Here is a 16,877-nt window from a genome sequence, read left to right on the forward strand (position 1 = left end):
GTATTATGGAATGAGGTGCCCCTGTGCCAGAACTGTGACTGGCCCTTTTGACAGGACTGGCAGGGACATGAACACATTGACCTTGGGAGGAGGCCAAGAGGCTTGGCCTTTGGCAGCAGGCAGCAGGGATTGAGCCAAGGCTTTGGCAGGGACTTTGGAGAATTTAAAAAATGGCGCCCCTTCCTGGGCAGCTGCACACCCGAGCCTGGGCTGCGGTTTCCGTCTCCACTCATCCCTCCTCGGCCACGTGCCTGCAAAAAAGTATCTAGACACGCCCTCACAAAGTTATGGGGGGTCCTACACATGGGGCTGGTCTGCCAAGAGGACAGTGGGCCTGGAGCCTGGTCCAGGGAGCACCTGCTCTGGCCTTGGGGAGAGGGGGGTTAGTGCACAGCCTCTGGGCCACAGACCCTCTCATTGAGGACACATCCTCTCAGGCTCTGCCCTCCCCAGGACATTGTCTTTCCTCATCGCAAGGAGGAAAGTACCTGGGATCTGGGCCTCTGCTCTGGGAGGCCTGGCTGGGCTGTCCCCAGCAGGGCTTGGTCAGGGGTCCCAAGTCCCCTTCATTATCGCAATAGCTGCCCTCATGCAGCACCTGTCCTGTGCCTTGGCAGGACTGTCATGAGTACTGTGTGTGTAATTCTGCACCCAAACCCTGAGGTTGTTATATTATTCTGCTCATGTTACTGCTGAGGAGACTGAGGCTCAGAGAAGCTAAGTGGATTACCCAAGGTCACACGGCTGGTGAGGGGGTGCTCAGGAGCCCAGCCTTGGTCTTTCTCGCTCCAGGGTCTGTGGCTTCCAGCTGGCAGATGGAGGAGAAGGGAGGCAAGGCTGAGGCAGGGGCCAAGGATGACTCCTGAGAAGGGCTGGCTGCGGGCACTGACCACATCTGCTCTCTCTTTCCCCTCCTCCAGGACCCCGGCTGTGCCAACCAAGCTCTGATCAGCAAGAAGCTTAATGATTACCGAAAAGTGAGGTGAGCTCGGCCGTCATGGAGTAGTCCTGGCTATGGGGCCTATGGGGGGGGGGGCACTCCAGGCTGAGGCCATCTTCCTGGCTCACCTCTAGGCCTGAGTGTAGCCCTGGGGTCATCCTCTGCTGGGGGCAGGGAGGGTGGCAGGGAACTTGAGGCCTCCAGTCCCCAGAAGGGTGTGGAAGGTTTGCCTCAGGGATAAAGGGGAGATCCACAGTGGTGGGAGGCCAGGGCAGGTGGCATGCTGGGTCACCCGGATGAAGACCCCCTTCTCTCCCCCTCTTTCTATGCAGCCATAGCTCTGGGCCCAAAGCTGATTCCTCCCCAAAAGGCTCTCGTGGCCTGGGGGGCCTCAAGTCTGAGTTCCTCAAACAGAGTGCAGCACGTGGCCTCAGGATTCAGGACCAGCCTGCAGGGAGCAAGGGTAGGAGGTGGCTGCTAAGGGGGTGACATGCATTCAGGTGGGAGGGTGGATCTGCAAGGGAGGAGAGGGCCTGTGTGTGTGTGTGTGTGTGTGTGTGTGTGTGTGTATCTGGGTGTGTGTGCCAGGGTTATCCCAGTGTGTCTGCCCATGTATGTATACCTGTGAGGGTCAGGTTCTCAGAGTCTCAGGGCTGGAAGGGCCTGGACCCTGATTTCTCTCTGAGACACCTCTACTGGATAGTCACTCAGTCTCTGCTGCTTCCCTTCACGGGCAGGAGGGTCATCCTCTCAGGAAGTAGTCTTTTCCATCTTCGCACACAGCATCCCAGTGGCTTTTCTGACAGAGTCCCCACATGTCCAAACACGTGTGAATGTGGTGGATGAGTGTGGCTGCTACCCCTCCCTGGGCCCGGCTCACCCTAGTGCTCTCTGCCTCCCCCTCCAGATGACAGTGTTGCTGCCTCCAAAAGCCCCTGGGGCATTAACATCATCAAGAAGAATAAGAAGGCCACCCCCAGGGCTTTTGGGGTCCGGCTGGAAGAGTGCCAGCCAGCCACGGAGAACCAGGTAGGCCCCACCACACTGCAGAGCAGGCAGGGGAAGGGGGAGACAGAGCTGCAAGGGACTTTGGAACCAGTGGTCCACCTTGTCTTACAGACACAGCTGGGGAAGCTCAAAGAGGGAGCAGCAGAGCTGAGGCAGACCCAGAATCCCTCACCCCTGGCAAATGCCCCTTCTCAGCCCAGGGCGAGGCTTAGGGGTTATTTCTAGCCCCCAGACAGGAGGCAGTAAGAGCCTTTTGTCCCCTTAAAGGGTTCCTGGCAGCAGTGGTGCCTTGTACTGCTCCCATCTTGGCCTCCCCACCTTCTCTGGTCCACTGGTGGAGAATGCTGCTCTCACCCTCCCTAATACCCCTGCCCGGCCTGTGTCCCTAGCATGTCCCCCTGATCGTGGCTGCATGCTGTCGAATCGTGGAGGCACGAGGACTGGAGTCCACGGGCATTTACCGAGTGCCGGGCAACAATGCAGTGGTGTCCAGCCTGCAGGAGCAGCTCAACCGCGGGCCCAGTGACATCAACCTGCAAGATGAGGTGGGCATGGCTAGGGGGAGCTGTGGGAGGAGGGCCGAGGTGGGGTGTGTGTCTGTTGTGTTTATTGTACCCTTCAATGTGCCTAGCACCGGGCCAGGGCACCAAGATGGGCAAGACAGGACTTGCCCTTGCAGTCCAGTCCTGGGGATGGGCATCACCCCAACTGGAGATGAACAAATAGATGCAGTCAGGGCCTAGGAAGCCCTAAGACAGAGGCTGGCTGGAAAGAGGTTTTGGGCTTTAAGGATGAGTGCAGTTCGCTACAGGCCAGAGAAAGCCAGGCAAGGGCATTGCAGGCAGAAGAAATGGCCTGGGCCAAGGCGTGGACTCTCAGGGTTTGCCATCAGTCAACATACCTTTTCAGTAAAGGGCCAGGTAGTAAATATTTTAGGCTTTGGCTACCATACAGTCTCCGTTGCATACGTTTCTCTTCTTCCTCCTTTATCCCCCTACAATCCTTTAAAAGTGTAAAACCCATCCTTAGCTTAAGGGCCGTGCTGGCTGGATTTGGCCTATGGGCTGTGGTTTGCAGACCCCTGGCTTAGAAGAAGGGAAGTATACGGCATTTTCTGGAGTGGCCAGCAATTTGGGGGCTGCAAGATGGGAAGGGAAGAGGCTGATCACAGGAGGCGAGACCAGCTCACGAATCTGACAGACACACTTAAGAGTTTGCAGCAGGGCCAGTGGTTCTCAGACTGTTTTCCAGAATCTTCAGTTTCCCTAGAGGGGCTGTGGGAGGCCAGGGCGGGGTCAGGACCCCCGATCCTTGCTTGAACTAGAGTGATCCTGCTCTACGGGTTTTCATGTACAATTGGGTTTTTATGTGTGATTTTATTTAACAAAAGGGACTCTGCTGAGAAAGAGATTTTTGGGAAACCATGAATCTGGGCAGTGGAGTCCCATGAGCCACATACCATGAAACCTCATGCGATACATGGCAGTCTTCCTGCCCTCAGGAAGGGAAGGAGATAAGACAAGTGTGTGTGAAATCGTGGGCAAGAGAAAAAGCTGATCTCTCATCAAGGACCAGATTGCGTGTTGAGGAAGGAGGGTGCTGAGTGCTGGAGCAGATGGTAGCCTTGAGTGTTTGAATCTTTGAAGGATGGGGGGTGGGGCAGGTGGACAGGAAGGCAGTCCAGGCAGGGCATGATGGCATTTTCTAAAATCCCAGAGAAGGGTCTGAGTGTTAGGACAGAAAATGTATAACCCCCTCCTGGGCTTGGCAGTGGGGAGGGTGAGACCCAGGGCAGGGGACAGAGGGCTTTTGATGGCTGAAGCCTTTGACCTTGATCAATGGACAATAGGAAGCCTTCGATGGGTCTTCAGCTGGAGAGGCCATAATGAGAGTTGGGTTTGAGAAAGAGTAGAGCTTTAGCTTGTACCTAACGGATGTGAATGAGGAAGGCCCAGAGCAGGGCACCTAGGAAAATTACTGGTACATTGGAAGTGGACTCAGTGGGCCTTGGAGAGTATGGAGAATGGCTGGGAGCAGCTCTGAGAGTTGGTTGCATAAGAGGGAGGAAGGAGGGGCGAGAAAAGCCAAAAGTTAGGACTGATAGTATCTATCCTGGCAGAAATTGGGAAATAGGACAGGAGAGGGAGGCTGTGGCAGGTAGTGGCCCCACTGGATCTGGAGTGAGGATGAGTCACCTACATGGGGGTGATGGCATAACCAGACGCTAGACCAAGAGCGGGCTAATGAGTGGGCATGGCGTCACACGGGGACTTGGAAGTGAGAAATGGAGCAAGCTGCTCTATGGGGAGAGGGTGGGTGTCAGGAGTGCAAGGACCGGGCTCTGAGTGGGCAGATGGAGAGAGGAGCTCAGGTGAGGCTGGGGATGAGATAGAGACTTGCACATCAGAAGGGTCAAGAAATACAGGGCAAGGCCTTGGGTTTGGCAGCTGGGGAAAAAGAAGAGCCCACACATCAGGGCAGGAGGTAGTGGAGGGAGGTGGGTGGGTAGGTACTGTCTGGGTAGGAGTAAGCATGCACTGAAGCACATTAGCTAGGCCTTAGCCAGGGAGAAGAGAGCCTAGCAGTGGGGGGCAGGGGGTGGCAGGTGTATTGGGTGTGTGGCTTTGCCTTACATATCAGTGGTGTCACTTGTCAGTGGGGTGGTGGGGATGCTGGAAGTTAAGTTTGTGTGTGGGGTGAATCTAACTCCTATTGAGGCTGTGGGGAGAGTAGTATTTGTGGGATGGTCGGGCATTAAGCTGTGGATCCATTGTAATGAGTTTGTATATTGTTGAACTTTGTGTCTTTAAATGTGTATATTGGCCAGTTGTATATCTCTGTTGTGTGTCTATGTTGTTTTCTGGGCATGAGTTTCTCTGAGCAGTTCCATCAAGGTTATTATCCTAAACTTTGTCCAGGGTGATGATGCCCCCTGGTGGAAAGAACAGACAGTGACCCGGTTGTTCATTCTTTTATTCAACAACCATTTATTTAGATCAGGGTTTTCTTAACCGTGACACTTTGGACAACATAATTCTTTGTTGCAGGAGGTTGTCCTGTGCATTGGAGGAGGTTTAGCAACATCTCTGGCCTCTAGCCACTAGATGCCAGTGGCACCCCCCAGTGTGAAAAACAGTGGTTCCAGACATTGCCAAATGTCCCTGGGGGCAGGGGGCAGAGTGGCCCTGGTTGAGAACTACTGACTTAGACCTTTTAAGTGCCAGGCTAACCGAGCTGCTGGGTGATAGCAACACAATGAGGAATAGGACAGTAAGATCCCTGCCCCTCATGGAGCTTACAGTTCCTCCAGGTAGACTGGCAGGAGCAAGATAACAAATGCATGCAATAATGACAAATTGTGGTAAGTGCTGTGGAAGAAACAAAATCAGGGCTGTGATACAGATGGCAGGGCAGTGGTGATGATGACCACTCTAGCTGTATCAGTCAGGACGTGACTCTCTGGAGAGGTGATATTTAGACAGTGTTAGGAGCCAGTCATGTGGAGAGTTGGAAGAGGAGAGTCCTAGTAGAGAGGGCCTGAGACAGGAAGGCACCTGCATGAGCATGCACTGTGTCAGGGACAAAGAGAGAGGTGTCCAAGGATGACTCTGCTAAATAGGGAGCACCAGGAAGCAGGAGTTGGCACTAAGTAGGCACAATGGAGGTCCAATGGGCAGGCTTGCATGGGGGTGGGTTTCACTTACTTTTGTCCCTCACAGTGCCTGTACCAAAGAAGGCGCCTGGTCTTTCTGTGTATGGGCAAATGTTGGAGCTCACTGGGCTGGCTGGAGCAGGGAGGGGCTAGAGCCAGGTGGTCAGAGGGCTAGCTGGGGACTCTGTTCTGCTGCCCCTGATGAGCCTTCTTAGCCCAGAGATCCCTGGTCTGGGCAGAGCTTGGTGTAAGTGGATCCCACGGAGGGCTTAGGCTGGACCTGGCTGGCCCCAGGCCTGGGGGCATGTGGTTTGGGCACCTGGGCTGGGCCTACCTGTGGCCTGACATCTTTGCCCCCTCTACAGCGCTGGCAAGACCTCAATGTGATCAGCAGCCTGCTCAAGTCCTTCTTTCGAAAGCTACCTGAGCCTCTTTTCACTGATGGTGAGTAGGGATTGGAAATGGGGAGGAAGGACACCCTGACCACTCTTTAAATTGGGTTTGTTGGTTTTATTTTGGGGCTTTTTTGTTTTAATATAAAAGAAATATGTGCTTGTAAAAAACTTAGGTAGCACAGATACAAATAAAGTAAATGCAAAGGTCCCTGTCTCCTGAGGTTATGCTAACACTCTCTGAGCATTTCCTATGTGCCAAGCACTACTCCCTACAACTCCAGGAAGTAGGTACTATTATCTCCACTTCACAGATGAGGAAACAGAGGCACAGAGAGGTTAAATGACTTGCCCAAGGTCTCACAGGTTGTAAGTGTTGGAGACAGGATTAGGCGCCAGGCTCCTGGCTCCAGAGCCCAGCTTTGACCATTTGCTGAGCTGCTTATTAACAACCTGTTGTGTTTCCTTCCAGACTCTCTGACACACACAAGAAAGTCACATACACATTTAATGGTGTGCTGATAAATGTTTAACACGTGGCTCTCTGGGAAAAAAGCCTTGATCTGTAGCATTTTCCAATTTTCATGGTATAAATACTCCCACCATGGCTGATTTCAAGCCACCAATACGCTGTCAGCAACGTGGAGCTGGGAGATAAACACAGTCAGCTCTCAGGAGCCAGGGCATGTGGCCTCTGGCACACCACTGCTTGGGTTGTTCTTAACAAAAGGAGGCTTGTAATTTTGAGATTCATTCCTGTCAGTACAAAGAGCTCTTCCTCATTCTTCTTTTAAATCAACCACATACTGTTTCCTAGTCTGAATAGACTATAATTTGTCTAATCACTCCCCTATCGGTGGACATTTAGGTTGCCTTCAAATTTTTACTGTGCAAAACCCATTGCAGTGAGTTCCCTTGTGTATGTCCCTGCACACCTGGATCAGTGTCCTCGAGGTAGATTTCTGGATGTGGGATTGCTAGGTCTAAGTCCTGGTAAACATTTTTAAAAATAATTTTTTATTTTTTAATTATTGTTGACATACAATATTATATTACTTTCAGGTGTACAACATAGCGATTAGGCATTTCTATAACTTATGAAGTGATCGCTCCGATAAGTCTAGTACCCATCTGACACCATACGTAGTTATTACAATATTATTGACTATATTCCTTGTGCTATAATTTACACCCCTGGGACTGTTTTTATAACTGGCAATTTGCACAGCTTAATCCCTTCCCTGGTAAACATTTTTGAAAGCTAATGCCAGGTGGCACTCTGAGAAGTGGGCCCTCCTGCACACCCCCATTAAAAGCATAAGAAGGCATTGGCTTCCCCCCACCCTCATCAACATTGGGTGTTATTAATATTTTAAACTTTTACTAATTGGATAAGGGAAATGGCGTCTCATTATTGTTTTCATTTTCATTTCCTTCATTAACTATCTTTTCATTAGCTTGTTGGGCTTTTCTTTTTCCTTTCTACTTGGCTGTGCACACTATGTGCCTATTTTCTATTTGGTTATCTGTCTTTTTTTCTGTTGATTTGTAGGAGACAAGCTCTTATATATTATAGATATTAATTCTTTGTTAGTTTTTGTAAATATTTGCTCTTGGTGTGCCATTTGCCTTTGAACTTCCAGTAGAGAAATTGAAAACAATGATTTTAAGGGTAGTCAAAGCTGTTAATCTTTCATGGATTCTGCCTCTCATGTTTAAGAAGGCCTTATGATTATGAAACTATTTTGTTCTTTTTCCCAATATTTTAACAACTTTTATATTTGGCTCTGTGATGCAATTAGATGTGTATTATGTGAGCTAGATACGGATTCCCGCCCATTGATATAGCTAATTGCCCCAGGGACGTTTGTTGACGCCTCCATCCTCCCACACTGATTGAACGGCTGCCCTATCACATAGTAAAGATGCACGTGGCCTGCTGCCCTCCTTTCTGTCCCTGTCCCTGTCCCTGTCCCGCTTTCCCTATCAGTCCCACTGCTTTAGCTGCGCTCTTTGTAGCATGTTTCCGTATCTGGGAGGGCAAATCCTCCCTCATCATTGGTCCTTTAAAACATATTGTCAGCTTTCCTTGTGCCTTTACTCATCCAGATGGATTTTAGAGTACACTTACCATGTTCCATTTTTTAAGTTTCCCATGGACTTCTGAAGCGAGTTGGGGGAATCTTGACACGGGTGGAGTGGGGCATGTGGAGACCGAAAGGCTGCTTCCTCTTTCTAAGTAACCTTGTCTTCTGACCTTGTGGTACCCTTGTCCTGGAGACTGGTGCAGGGACCCCTTTTTCAGTATTAACATGCAGCTCAGGTCTTATTTCTTCCCAAATGTACACATCTCGGCTGCCCCAGGTCAGGTGCACACCTGAGTGCAACTATGGTGGGTTTGGTCACATGGACACACAGCCACAGAGCCCTACAAAACTGGAACAGTGTAGGTCTCCTTGACCTTCAGCCCAGAAGCTTCTTACCCAGAGAGTGGGGAAAGAGCCCGCCTCCCATTTCTCTAAAGGGTCTTTGGTATGTTCTAGATAAATACAACGACTTCATTGAAGCCAATCGCATCGAAGACTCGAGGGAGCGACTGAAAACCCTCCGGAAACTGGTAAGGAAAGACTGTCAGGCAAAAGGCAGACTGGATTGGGAAAGCAGCACGGTCCCAGGAGGCCCTGAGTCCAGTGCCACCAATTCCCTCTCTGACCTTGGGAAGCCCTTCTCCACTCAAGGCCTCAGTTTCTCCATCTCTACAAGGAGAGCAGTTAGAGGGTGGAGTCCAGACCCCCTAAAATATGGCAATGGGAGCCCCTTTGGGGCATGATGGACGGGAGACCATGACAGCCTGGTCCCATGCCCTTCTCTCTCCTGCCCAGATCCGGGACCTCCCAGGACACTACTATGAAACGCTAAAATTCCTCGTGGGCCATCTGAAGACCATTGCTGACCACTCAGAGAAAAACAAGGTGGGTGGGGGCTCTGGTGTGGCGCGTGGGGAGGGAAGCATACCTGGGTCTCCTCAGCATATTCTGAGCTCCTCTGGGTCAGGTACGCTCAAGCCCCTCCAGGCACGCCCCCCTCCTGCTAGCGCTTCTCCCTCGGAATGGGCTCCTGAGTTTCTGAGGGTCGTTCAGAGGCCCAGGGCCATAGTCCCCCATGGCTGATAAAAATCCATCCTTTGATTTAGCTGGAATTCCTTGCTCTGCCTTTGCCCAGTCACACCTCTCTTATCTTCCGGTTCTGCAGCAGAGAAAATTAGGGGAGCTATAAGATTTCTCCCAGGCTTAAAATGCCTTCCAGTGAGTTCCCACTCCAGGGTCTCCCATTGCTAGCACAGTACAGTGTACAGGTTGGGCACTGCCCATGGCTGCTAGACCTGGAGGTGAGTGGGGCTGAAATCTGGTTTGTGCTCTACTTACCAGGCACCTCCATGCCCTTGCAAGGAGGTGGTCAGCCCCTAAGCCAGGAACAACTCAGAATGTGGTCAGGAGGGGCCTAAGGGGCCCAGGGTGAGGGAGATCTGGGGGACTGGAGTCAGGCTGCCAGAGTTATTGACACTGACCTGCTCCCTCCGCTGCCCAGATGGAGCCCCGGAACCTGGCCCTGGTCTTCGGGCCGACACTGGTGAGGACATCTGAGGACAACATGGCAGACATGGTGACTCACATGCCTGACCGATACAAGATTGTGGAGACGCTGATCCAACATGTAAGTAGCCACCCTGGCCGGGCCATGTGCCCTGACGCTGGGATGGTGAATGCCCTTCCAGGCCAAACAGGAAGAGATCCTAGAATCCCTATTGTCTGGGATTCCTCAGGTCCCCAGCAGGAGAAACAGGAGGCCCCTGAGTTTCCAAGATGTGTGTGAGGGTCAGAGGGAAAAGGAAGGTCAGAGAAGGTGCTGCTGGATTGGAGAGCAGAGGGTTGACTGCAGGGGCACCTTCAGAAGCTGGCCTCCAGGAGAAGTATCCTGGCATAAACCATCAGACGGGTGCAGGGGTGGAGGCAGGGGTGCAGGGGTGGAGGCAGAGCTTTGCCCTGAGGGAGGAAAGGTGATGCCCAGGGTAGGGTGGAGACATATGGGGCAGGGACAGGCATGGTCTGGGGCAGGATCCTGAATGTGCTCTGTGTATTTTGGGCTGGTCGCCTCCCTTCCCGTGGCTGCTTGGAGGCCCCAGAGGCCTGTGTTTCTAAAGATTCTTGTTATTGTCCATGAAGGGATGAGAGCTGAGGCTGGCCAGCAGAGGACGCAGGAGGCCTTTGTCTTCCAGAGCCAAACCCTGGGCAGCAGTGCCCCCTTCTGGAGCACTCAAGGATTTTTTATGAATCCTCTTAGATTTCTATTTCCAAATCTTGGTATGGCCTGTGGTCCAGACCACAAAGGACAGAACCAGAACTCCTCCTGCCAGGAGAAATAAGATTGGCAGCTAGTCAGGGGAAGAGGAGCCTTCGCCTCCCCCACCTCATACAGGCTTTAGGGAAGGGAAACTAGATCATGTTACCCCATTTTACAGATGAGGAAACTAGACTGGAGCTCAGAGAGGCAAAGTGTCTTACTCAAGGTCACACAACTAATAAATGGCAGCTCCAGGATGTTAACCTGGGTCTGTCTGACCAAAGCCTGTGCTTTTCTCCCCACCTACTGGGAGGGCAGATTCCTCCGTCTGTCCTAGAGCGAGGGAGGCTGGCTAGAGTCAGTGAAGTAAGGAAGTGGGGTCGACTTTGGTCATGCTGACTGGCCTCGCATGTTTGTTTCTTTCCTTCTCTACGTGGCCAGCGCTCTGAGCCATAGGGGGAGCATCATGGCCTGTTCTCACTCTAAAATTGGGACGAAAGCCTGGATGCCTATTCCAAAGCTGTCAGGGAGACCAGGACCACCAGGCAGTTTCAGGGATCCTGATGAGGCCTTGGTCTGGGGAAGCTTATCTCCCTTGGAAAATTCAGCTCTGCAACCCAACAGGGAGCCCGCTGGAGCCCCCATGAGTCTGTGCTCTGAGAGGGGGGTGGCAGTAGGGAAGAGAGGAAGGCTGGCCCCATGGCTTGGAGAAGTTCCCAGAAACTTGAGGCCTGTGGGCAGCTGGGATGTCAGGAACAACAGCCTTCAGGGGCAAAGGAGGCCCAAAATATGTTCATTTACTCTCTCCCAGAGCCTTGAGGGGAGTCCCCAGCCAACAGCAGCGTCTCCTCTGGCAGGGTGAGGGAGGTGAGGCATATCTGTCTCCTTCGTAAGTGTGTTCCCAGCACTGAACCTAGTGCCCAGTGCCCAGTGAATACTCAGTGTTTGTTGAATGAATGAATGAATGAATGAATGAATGAATTGCTATTGAAGTTATACCAGTCTGGGCTTTCCCACCCAGGGCATCATTCCTGGAAACTGAACTGATGATGCTCCATTTTCTGCTTCCTTGGCATTTGTACATAATCAGCCCTGGATGGTTGTTGAGGGAATGAGCTGCCCCTTCTGCAGACCCCTTAGCCACCAGCCCCACCCAGGTTTGCAAGGGTGTGTCTAGCCCAGAGGCTCTATAGCTAGGCATCAGTGTAGTCATGAGCCCCCACAGGGGGTGGATTTGTGGCAGAGACCACTCTGGCTCTGAGCCCTGGCCAGTCAGTGGGTGACATGGCCTCCTGCTGGGAGTTCTAGCCACAGCCATCACCTGGCGTCCCCTGCCTGGGACTCCTGTCATCTGCGGAACCCTTGGACAGCAGAGCTGGAAGTGGCTTTAAGACATCAGACTGGTCCTCACATTGCACAGAGGGTGGACACTGAGCTGTGAACAGGAACAGTGAGTTGCCTGGGGTTGCACAACAAGATGATGTCAGTAGAAATGAGCAAACCCAGGTGTTCGGCTTCTCAACAGCAAGTCACCAGCCAGCTCTTATGTATGTTTACTGAGTCAGATGCAACTCAAGCAGACCTTGTCACGGCGGTTGTTCAGGTACTAACTCAGCAAATATGTGTACACTGGAACTTCTCAGCCTTGGCACTTAGTGACAATTAGGCCAGATCACCCTTCATTGTGGGGGCTGCCCTGTGTATTATAGTAGGTTTAGCAGCCTCTCTGGCGAGGTGTCAGGCGCATCCCTCCAGTTGTGACAAAGGAAAATGTTTCCAGACATTGCCAAATGCCCCCTAGGGGGCCCAAATCACCCCCATTGAGAACCACTGTTGTATCAGTTGAGGGCATTGGCTGAGAAGCCTGCCTGCCTGAGACTGAACCCTAGCTCTGCTCCTTATATGCTGTATGGCCTTGGACGAGTCATTGCTTACTGTCTTTATGTCTCAGTTTCCTCATCTGTAAAGTGGAGATGATCATAGTACTTACCTCTCAGGGTTATTATGAGAATTTCATGAGTTACTATCTGCAAAGCACTTAAGATGGTGCCTGGCAGTTAGTAAGGGTTACAGAAGAGTTAGCTGTCCTCGCCGTCATTATTCTATGCCAGGGACAAGCAGGCACTGGGAGCACAGGTATGCAGCAAACTCAGACCCTGCTTGGAAGGAACACTGCCCACTGAAGGCATCGCTTCACACTCTGGGCTGTGCCCACAGCAGGAAGCCCCTGGGCACAGGGCTGGGTTGGTACTCAGGGAGCTCTTGAATTGTCTTAAAAGACCATGAGGCATTTAGCCAGGCAGAGAAGGGAGAAGGAACATTCTCGGCAGAGGGAACTGCATGTGCGAAAAAAAGCAGGGTGGCTTGAGCTAGCGTGAATTCTTCCAGAGAAACGTGGGCTATCCGGAAGCTTCCTGTAGACTTCTGGGTTCCTAGAGCACTTTGGGGGACTCTCAAACCCAGGTTAAAGGCTGGCTTCTTAGGGCTCCCTCTGGTAAGCTTCTCTCTGGGACTGTAACTTCTAATAATAACAGCTATTGTTATATTTAATATTTTATATATTTTACATATTTATAATTTACATATTATATTTAATAGTAATGGCCATTTATTATGCACTAACAATGTGGCATACTAAATGTTTTACATACAGTATTTCATTTCTTTGGTTATTTTTTGAGATATAATTGACATATGTTAGTTTCAGGTGTACCACATAATGATTCAATATTTGTATATATTATAAAATGATCAGTACAATAAGTCTAATTAACATCCATCACCAAATGTAGTTACAAATTTATTTTCTTGTGATAAGAACTTTTAATGTCTAATCTCTTAGTAACTTTCAGATCTACAATACAGTATTATTGTGACTACCCTTCTGTATGTTGCATCCCCAGGACTTAACTTATTTTATAACTGGAAGTTTGTACCTTTCGACCCCTTTCACCCCCAGCCCCATCCCTTCAACTCTGGCTACCACCAGTGTGTTCTCTGTATCTATAAGCTCCGATTTTGTTTTGTTTTTTAATTTTTTTACTCCACATATAGGTGAAATCATACCATATTTGTCTTTCTTTGTCTGACTTATTTCACTTAGCGTAATGCTCTTAAAATCTATGCATGATGTCACAGGTGGCAAGGTTTCCGTCTTTTTTATGGCTGAGTAATACTCTGTTTTATTTCCTTCATTCACCCATCTATGGACACTTAGGTTACTTCTGTGTCTTGGCTGTTGTGAGTAAAGCTGCAGTGAACATAGGGGTGCAAATATCTTTTTGAGTTAGTGTTTTTGTTTCCTTCAGATAAATACTCAGAAGTGGGATTGCTGAATTATATGGTAGTTCACTTCTTAATTTTTTGAAGACCCTCCATACTGTTTTCCATAGTGGCTGCCCCAATTTATATTCCCTCCAACAGTGCACTAGGGTTCCCTTTTTTCCACATTCCTCACCAACACTTATTATTTTTTATCCTTTGAATAACACTCATACAGTATTTCATTTTAATTCTCACCACAGTTCTAGATGTAGACACTCAAATTATTGTGCCCATTTTACAGATTAAGTAAATAGTCCCAGAGAGGTCATTTGCCTAAGGTGAACTTGAGCCCAACATGACTGGCCAGTGTCTAGTGAAAAACAGGCAGCGAGAAGCTCTCCCTGAGCAGGTCATCAGTCTCTGCTCCGACCCTCTCTCGCTCCAGGCTGCATTTCCCTCCCGCCCTGGGGCACAATCTTTTCTTTCCCCAAGGGTTTCTCATAGTCTGTGGAGTCGGGTTCCAGAACCCAAGGTCTCAACCTGAGACCTCCCTGGCAGCCAGGCCCGCCTGGAGTTTGCTGGGAAGAGGGGGCCCCTGCCTCTTGGTGCCCCTCCTGTCCCATTGCATCTGCGCCTGGGTGGGTCCTGCGGACCGAGGGTTGGGAGCCCGGCTCCCTCAGCCCCTTCCCACGCTGACTGCGCCACTTCCTTTTGTCTCCTCTGCAGTCAGACTGGTTCTTCAGTGATGACGAGGACAAGGGGGAGAGGGTAAGTGGTGCAGCAGGCAGCGGGGTGGGGTCTGGTCTGAGGTGGGCCCTCATCCCAGGTTGGGGGCGGGGGAGGCGAAGCGCAAGCGGGGGAAGGTCCCGTCCTTGTGGCATCCCCAGTCTGATGGAGGAAACATAGACCCTCTGCTCAGGAGCACCCAGTTGATGGGAGGCACAGCCCTTGCCTTCATGAGTTCTCAGTCTGAGGGGAGATACCGGCCTCCTCGAAGGAAACAGAGTCCATTAGCAAAGGCAGACCCCCCCTTCCGTCTTATGTGAAGGATACAGGTCTCAGGAGGGTCCAGTCTGGGGGGGAGACACAGGTCCTGCCTTCAGCTGGAGGAGCAGCTCAGGGCTTTGTGGTTCAATCAGGGTGTTGGGGAAGATGCAACATAGTCTAACTGGAGACATGTAGGACCTGCCCTGAGGGAGGCAGTCTCTGCCCTGGTGAGCCCAGTCTGATGGAGGAGACATGGGCCCTGTCTTCAGGGGACCCCATGCTGCAGGATCCAGTGTAGCCATCTGGGCATGCTGGCTGACCCTCCTTCTATTTGCAGACCCCTGTGGATGACAAGGAGCCTCAGTCAGTGCCCAACATTGAGTATCTCCTGCCCAACATTGGCAGGACAGTGCCCCCTGGTGACCCAGGTCCGGGTGAGTGCAGGGTCCTGGGAAGGGGTGGGGTGGGGGTGGGTTCTGCATACCTGAGGGTCCCAGATGTTGCCCCAGATGCTGGGCCAGATGCTCAGCTTCCCTACTTCTGCCCCAGCGGGACCCTTCCCTGTCCCCGCCACTGAGAAGGGGCGGTGGCAGGGCCTTCTCTCCCTCTGGGGAGGTCCAGCTTGCCTGTGTGCCCACCTCCGCATCTGCTCAGCTGCCCCACCCCAGGGCTGGGTAGGAGCTTTGTTCGCCCTCCTTCACTGGTTTCTTTCCTGAGCTTTTTATTTCTCATGGGCTGTGTCCTTCTGGGCATGTTCTCTTTTAATTTTTCTTCCTTTTCTCCTTGCACCCCTCCATCCCTCCTCCTTCTCCTCCCTGTGCTCTCCTCCCACCCCCTGGATCCTGTTCCTTCTCTTCTCCTCCCCTCCCCCCCTCCAGCGGACCTGTTGGAGATTTAAAGGGTACAGTGTGGCGTCAGTCGCGGCCTCGGTCACTAACAGTGGCGGGTGATTATAAGAAGGCTGGGCAGGCACGAGGGGCAGACAGAGACGTCAGGGCTGTGAGGAGCTCACCGTGACATGCTAGCTACCCATTATTGTCAACAACCCTGTCCCAGTCGCCTCCCATCTGAAAGCCCCTTCTCAGGAGGAAGGAAGCACTTGATAGAGGCCGATCCTGTCCCCCTCGCCAGGAAGTCTGGACACGGCATGGCTGCCCTCCTGCAGATCCCCACTCCACGGCCTTCTCTCTGGGCTGGGCCAGGCCGAGCCCAGCTGCTTCTTGTTATCGGGGCAGGGGGAGGCTTGGCAGGTAGCAGGACCCAGCCTCTCCAGACACCAGTGATACCACCTTTCAGAGGCCTCTCGTAGCTGTAGTTCCTGCCTCAGTCACTTTCAAGGACTGTCTTTCTGCTTCTGAAATCAGAGCCCCTGGTCATTCAGCCTGAGTCCTATTTCCAGGCCTCCGGGCAGAGTAGCCCAGAGACCAAGGAATGCCCAGTCCCTTCTTGGCTCAAGCCACTAACTCCTCCCACCCTGAGTGACCTGCCCTTAGTGTTTTGACTGGCCCCCTCTCTGACAGAGGTGGATCACAGCACCCCCAGTTGTAAGAGGCAGGCTGGGGGAGGGGCCCAGAGGACATGGGGTGGGGGTGGCAGAGAGGAGCCCTCGTCTCTTCTAGTCACCCGCTGCCGCTCCCCTGCCCCGTGGTGTGTCGCTGTGTGATCAGCACATCTGCTCTTCTCACTGTGTGCGGGGGCGGGCTGGGGAGGAGACATCTAACTTGCTTGCCAGAGAGTGTGGATTAACCGCACCTGCCCACTGCCCCATCACACCCCGGGAGGTCCTTGGATCAGCCTGCTCCCTGCCCAGTTCTGGAGAAGACACTGCCAGGACTTGTTTCTGGTTCCTTCTCCACCCCAGTCATATTAAGGGAGTGGGACCCAAGTCCCATTGAGGTAATAATGATTTTACTCTCCTTCAAAACTCTGGTTGTACACTAGGGCCTTGCCCCATAAGGGTGGATTGACCTCAAGTTTGGAGGTGGAACCTAACAAGGCTGTAGTCCCCAGGCCACTCTACCTCCCTGTGTCCCACCTGTATTTGATCATTCATTCACATGGTCCCCTTCCTTCTTGTGTCCTGGAAGTGGGGGGTAGGGGTGAATGTAGGGCTTCCTCCGCTCTATGCACTGTGTGGTCTCCATTCTCCAGAGCATCTGTGATTTGCTGTGTCTCACTGTTGTGGTTTCGTGGACTGCATCTGGTACTGGGCATTTTCTCTCCAGTGCTTCGGAGTCACAGGGATAGGAAAGGGAGAAGAAGTAGGCCCCCCCAAAGCCCCTCTTGCCCTTAA

At 51.9% G+C, this 16,877-nt stretch overlaps 1 protein-coding gene across 10 annotated transcripts in view; it reads left to right on the top strand.

The window, feature by feature from the left end:
• The window catches only part of ARHGAP23 (Rho GTPase activating protein 23), a 72,830-nt gene that overhangs the window by 50,796 nt on the left and 5,157 nt on the right, over positions 1-16,877 (top strand). For all 10 annotated transcript variants that reach the window (XM_081161085.1, XM_081161082.1, XM_081161084.1 and 7 more), the window contains 10 exons: positions 921-982; positions 1,273-1,403; positions 1,848-1,969; positions 2,338-2,493; positions 5,966-6,044; positions 8,536-8,609; positions 8,875-8,964; positions 9,581-9,706; positions 14,324-14,365; positions 14,922-15,018. In XM_081161085.1, coding sequence (XP_081017211.1) covers positions 921-982; positions 1,273-1,403; positions 1,848-1,969; positions 2,338-2,493; positions 5,966-6,044; positions 8,536-8,609; positions 8,875-8,964; positions 9,581-9,706; positions 14,324-14,365; positions 14,922-15,018 — 979 coding nt within the window. The remainder of the gene's footprint in view (positions 1-920; positions 983-1,272; positions 1,404-1,847; positions 1,970-2,337; positions 2,494-5,965; positions 6,045-8,535; positions 8,610-8,874; positions 8,965-9,580; positions 9,707-14,323; positions 14,366-14,921; positions 15,019-16,877) is intronic.

This window comes from Miniopterus schreibersii, assembly GCF_964146895.1.
Source record: "Miniopterus schreibersii genome assembly, chromosome: 16".
Lineage (NCBI taxonomy): Eukaryota > Metazoa > Chordata > Mammalia > Chiroptera > Miniopteridae > Miniopterus > Miniopterus schreibersii.